Source organism: Arachis ipaensis, chromosome B08, assembly GCF_000816755.2.
Source record: "Arachis ipaensis cultivar K30076 chromosome B08, Araip1.1, whole genome shotgun sequence".
NCBI lineage: Eukaryota > Viridiplantae > Streptophyta > Magnoliopsida > Fabales > Fabaceae > Arachis > Arachis ipaensis.
The window spans coordinates 34178359-34183054 of record NC_029792.2 but is presented as its reverse complement, the minus strand read 5'-3'; the positions used below and the strand labels follow the sequence as shown (position 1 = coordinate 34183054).

At 32.2% G+C, this 4696-nt stretch overlaps 2 protein-coding genes across 9 annotated transcripts in view; both read left to right on the top strand.

Moving 5' to 3' along the window:
- Window positions 7–2326, top strand: LOC107610904 (uncharacterized protein sll1770-like). The gene is made up of 9 exons (XM_021109284.1): window positions 7–121; window positions 235–335; window positions 619–717; window positions 926–1036; window positions 1141–1220; window positions 1321–1390; window positions 1879–1952; window positions 2075–2144; window positions 2219–2326. The coding sequence occupies exons 4-9, from the start codon at window positions 986–988 to the stop codon at window positions 2309–2311; spliced, it is 438 nt and encodes a 145-aa protein (XP_020964943.1). The 5' UTR covers window positions 7–121; window positions 235–335; window positions 619–717; window positions 926–985; the 3' UTR covers window positions 2312–2326.
- Window positions 2396–4696, top strand: part of LOC110265858 — a 4199-nt gene continuing 1898 nt past the window's right edge. For 3 of the 8 annotated variants that reach the window (XR_002352320.1, XM_021109283.1, XM_021109282.1), the window contains exons 1-2: window positions 2396–2522; window positions 2728–2833. Coding sequence is in view for 5 of the 8 variants with exons in the window: in XM_021109283.1 (XP_020964942.1) it covers window positions 2418–2522; window positions 2728–2833 (211 nt within the window). In the remaining 3 variants the exon portion in view is untranslated. Of the gene's footprint in view, window positions 2523–2727; window positions 2834–3677; window positions 3697–4696 lie in introns of those variants that run through there. The other 5 variants (XM_021109280.1, XM_021109279.1, XM_021109281.1 and 2 more) reach the window with 3 other exon arrangements.

Here is a 4696-nt window from a genome sequence, read left to right as displayed (position 1 = left end):
GATCAAGTTCCTCCATTCCCCTCAGAGACTGCAATAGCTATTGTTGAAGAGGAGCTTGGAGCTCCTATAAAGAGCATCTTTGATCAGTTTGACTATGAACCGATAGCTGCTGCAAGTCTTGGTAATCAATGTTTTAACTTTGCATGGAATTACTTGCACTTAGGTTGCATTTCATAGACAATATTTGCTTAGAAGTCAGAAGAAATAAAATAGGTTATTTTTCTCCCAATTCAGGTCAGGTTCATCGTGCAAGGTTAAAGGGACAGGAGGTTGTTGTTAAAGTGCAAAGGCCTGGTCTCAAGGATCTTTTTGATATTGATCTTAAAAATCTGAGGGTCAGTACTGTAATAATTTCATACAGAAGTTACACCGTCGTTGCTGTTCAAATCTTATATAACTTCTGAAGACCTCTTTACTTTCTCCTTAATATATCTCCTAACATAAGTAAACCGCCTAGTCCATCATTTTGCTCTCATTTTTATTTATATTTTTGAAAAAAACCTAAATTATTTTGCTTTTTCTAGCATGATGAACTTTTTAATAATAGGACTTAGAGAATATGGTGGTTTTTGCCACACTGTTTAAATCACTGATACACCGGCTCTTTTTACACTGTAGGTTATAGCTGAGTATCTTCAAAAAGTTGATCCTAAATCAGATGGTGCAAAGAGGGACTGGGTTGCTATTTATGACGAGTGTGCATCCGTTTTATATCAGGTGATAATATGATTAAATCCTGGAAAGTTGCTTCATGAATAAGTTAATTGAGATCAACTGAAGAATGTACATGCTATTTTTTAATTCTTTTGCAGTGAATTTAGTCGATAATATTGCATAAGAACACTGTGATAAAGAGACTGATTAGCTTCAGTATGATTGCATGTGTCCTGATGCTGTTAATGCAACATGAATTAACAATTTTCAGGAGATTGATTACACGAAGGAAGCTGCTAATGCAGAACTGTTTGCAAATAACTTTAAGAACATGGATTATGTGAAAGTCCCTACAATCATTTGGGATTATACCACACCACAGGTTTAACCTTGATTTTACATAGAAATATATCAATTGCATAACTTACATTTTACTTTTGATACTTTATTTATCTATCTATTTTTACTCTTTTTTTTTCAACACAGATGCTTACAATGGAGTATGTTCCAGGGATTAAAATAAACAAAATACAAGCATTAGATCAGCTGGGTGTTGACCGAAAAAGGTTCATAGAATTGTTATCTTTTTACTTTCTATTTTTCTCAACAACCTATGATGGCATCTAGAATTCTAATTAAAATATAAGGATCACTTATCTTATACAGGTTAGGGCGATATGCTGTTGAGTCTTACTTGGAGCAGATTCTATCTCATGGATTCTTCCATGCTGACCCTGTAAGTTTTATATTCCGAGTTGCTAATCTCTGTCTCTCTGTCTCTCTCGCTATCTGTCTCTCTCTCGCTCTCTGTCTCTCTCTCTCTCACACACACACACACACACACAAATCATTTTTGGTTTTTGGATTATCTAGTGGTAAGTTTTGTGATGAAGCCAACATGTCATGATTACTATATATTTGAACATGCTCTTCAATACAAAAGGAAAATAATATGCTCTTATACTGCAATACTAAAGATTCTCTCACCTGAGAGTACAAGACTTCAGCCTCCCTAGGGTTTGATGCCATGGGCGGAAAAGTATTCTTGTTCTTGTGATGATGAATATGTACTGCCAAGCATCCAAAACTATACCAGCGACTCACTAAAACTCACTAACTTGCCATGTTCTTCTCTTTAACTGTGGAATAAACTATGTGTTAAATGAGGAAGTTAGATTTGATACGTCTTCTCGTGTGTTACTAATATTTAACTTGGCCATGCAGCATCCTGGAAATATTGCAGTGGATGATGTTAATGGCGGAAGGTTGATCTTCTATGATTTTGGAATGATGGGAAGGTATGTTAGTGTCTTTTCTGTTGATTTAAAATGTGATGTGGTTTTACAACTTACAAGTCAAACATTTTAAGCTTGGTGAGATGATTGGCTTTGCAATTATGTTTTCTGTTGAACATATACAGTATCAGTCCAAATATCCGGGAAGGATTACTGGAAGCTTTCTACGGGGTTTATGAGAAGGATCCAGACAAGGTAAAGTAACATTTCTGTGGTGGTCTCCCATAACATTTCTCAAGTTACTTACTGAGTGATTGTGCATTATGTAGGTCCTTCAAGCAATGATTCAAATGGGTGTCCTTGTCCCAACTGGAGATATGACTGCTGTGAGAAGAACAGCACCCTCAATCCTCAATAGGTAGTTTATTGGATATATTTAGTAGCAATACATCAAAAGTAGAAGTGTCCTGACTTGGCAAAAGTAGAAATCCTTGGATCCCGGTCTAGCTGCACAAAGGAGAGAGAGAGATGGCAACAGCTGAACTTGGATTCAAAAAGCCGTTAAGCAAGGAAGAAAAAGTAATGAAGAAGAAAGAGCGTCTGACTGCCATCGGTAAATCATCTGGATGTGAGGTATGTGAAATAGCACACTGGATTTGCAAATATGCATATAGTTCTTATATTCAAATGGAGCATGCAAAAATTGCACAATGGTAATTGTACAAATGTCTGTTGTTTTATTTTTATTTCTCGTTTTATTTTTTTGGATACTTTGTAAACTATGATGATTTCTTGTTTTGTTTTGAGGCCTTAATCAAAGTATATTTGAATTGTGCAGTTTTTTTGTCATACAGATTTGCGGAATGATCGTCCCTCTACAACACAATTTAAGGATAAACTTTCATGGTTTCTTAGTTCTCTGCCTTCTGCTGATTGTGCAAAAGGTAGATCTGAAAGATTTGGGTCAAATTCATTCTTTTAAGTCCTTTTTATCTTGTTAATTTCAATTTAGCGATGGGTTGGGTTAACCTGGAAGCCCAACTAGTTTAAGTTCCTGTGTGAATACCAGCTGGGCTTAATTTTGACAGAAACCTTCGAAAGAGTTAACTTTTTTTTCTAGTTAATTGCTGGTTTTCATGCTGGAACTTCTTCTGGGCTAGAACTTCTCCTTTTGGTAATTATGACAAAAGATTTCCAACTAAAAAAAAATAGAAAATTTTTGGACTATTCAGGATTAAAGAATCTGAATCATATCAATAAAATAATTATTAAAATTAGGATAGAAATTAACGGCCAACATTTATTGTGTTTCATTTACATTGCAAACTGGAGTTTAATTTTGAAAAATCAAAATAAGAAGCAATATATGCTGAAGAGGAAATCACCATTTTTACATACACTAATTAGGTACTGTAAATCACAAGAAGTCTCGAAAAGGCATGAAATTATTTTATTTTTGTATGTTGTTAAATCATTCTATATCATAGATACTGGCATTTCAAGAGGTACAGAATAAAAAGGGTATGAGAATAAAATTAGATATATAGCACCAATTTTTTGTTTCTTAATCTGATATAATTCCCAAAAGATTTGTTAATAGTACCTTCAATATGACCAAAGATTGTGTTGATCGCAGCAAGCCATTTATTTCTTTCACCCTGCATCCATTACTATAAGCATTCTCTTTTTATGATCCTTAGTCAATTGCTTCATGCGCTTGACCTTCAACCTCTGCTATTGCTTTAACTACAATAGTAGATAATTCTATCTCAACACGCTCTCTCTTAGTCTGACGCTGCGGTGGCTGCGGACTCGCGATTTGGAGAGCTAGGGTTCCTCTTTCAATATCAAAATTTCACGTCAGTTTCAGAGAAGATAAGTGAGGAGTGTGGGAGTGGGATTGGGTTACAGGTTACGGCCTAAGCCGTTGGAGATTCATTTTTTTTAAAGTCAAAATGGTACCGTTTGGAGGAGTTATTAACAAACCAAAAATCCTTTTAAAAAACGGCCAGTTCTAACGGTTCATCAAGTAATTACAGATTCGACCGATTTTGTAATCAGTTTTTTGTTAGACGGTTTATTCATAACATCTTTTAAGTCATTTTTAAATTTTATAAAATTATTTTTAATAATTACAAAAAGTGTTTATAATAATATATTTTAAAATTTTATAAAAATATAATATTTAAAATTGTTAGTAAAATCTTAGTTGTATTCTGTTTTAATAAATAATTATAATGATATTAGTATTTTATATAACAACCCATACAAAAAAATTAAAATTTCATACAAAATTTTTTTGTTCATTTTTAATAGCTCATAAATACAAAAAAATATTGTACAAAATTTAAATTATTTTTGTATTAATTTTTATATACAATACCCATATCATTATAATTATTCAGAAGTTGCATGTAATTCGAACCTTATGAATTCAATTTACTACGTATTTGTCTAAATCGAATTTATTCAATTTAATCTATATAGATATGCAAATTCGATTTATTTAAATTAATTTATTTTTACATGTGGTATGATTTGATTGAAAGAGCAATAATTTATGCTGTTTCGTAGATTCTTCTATAATTTTATCTAGCATCAATAAAAATTCCACTATCACTGATTTAAAAAAAAATTAAAATCTAAAACGATGGTTAAAAATAAATAAAGAGATAGATTTAATTCTTCTATAATTGTATGCATTTTTTTTTTAAGATTTGCTTTTATCACAATCCACAAGTTTTATGTATTATAAATTAATGTTAATTCATATGTAGTATATAAATAAATTTAATTAGAATAAATAA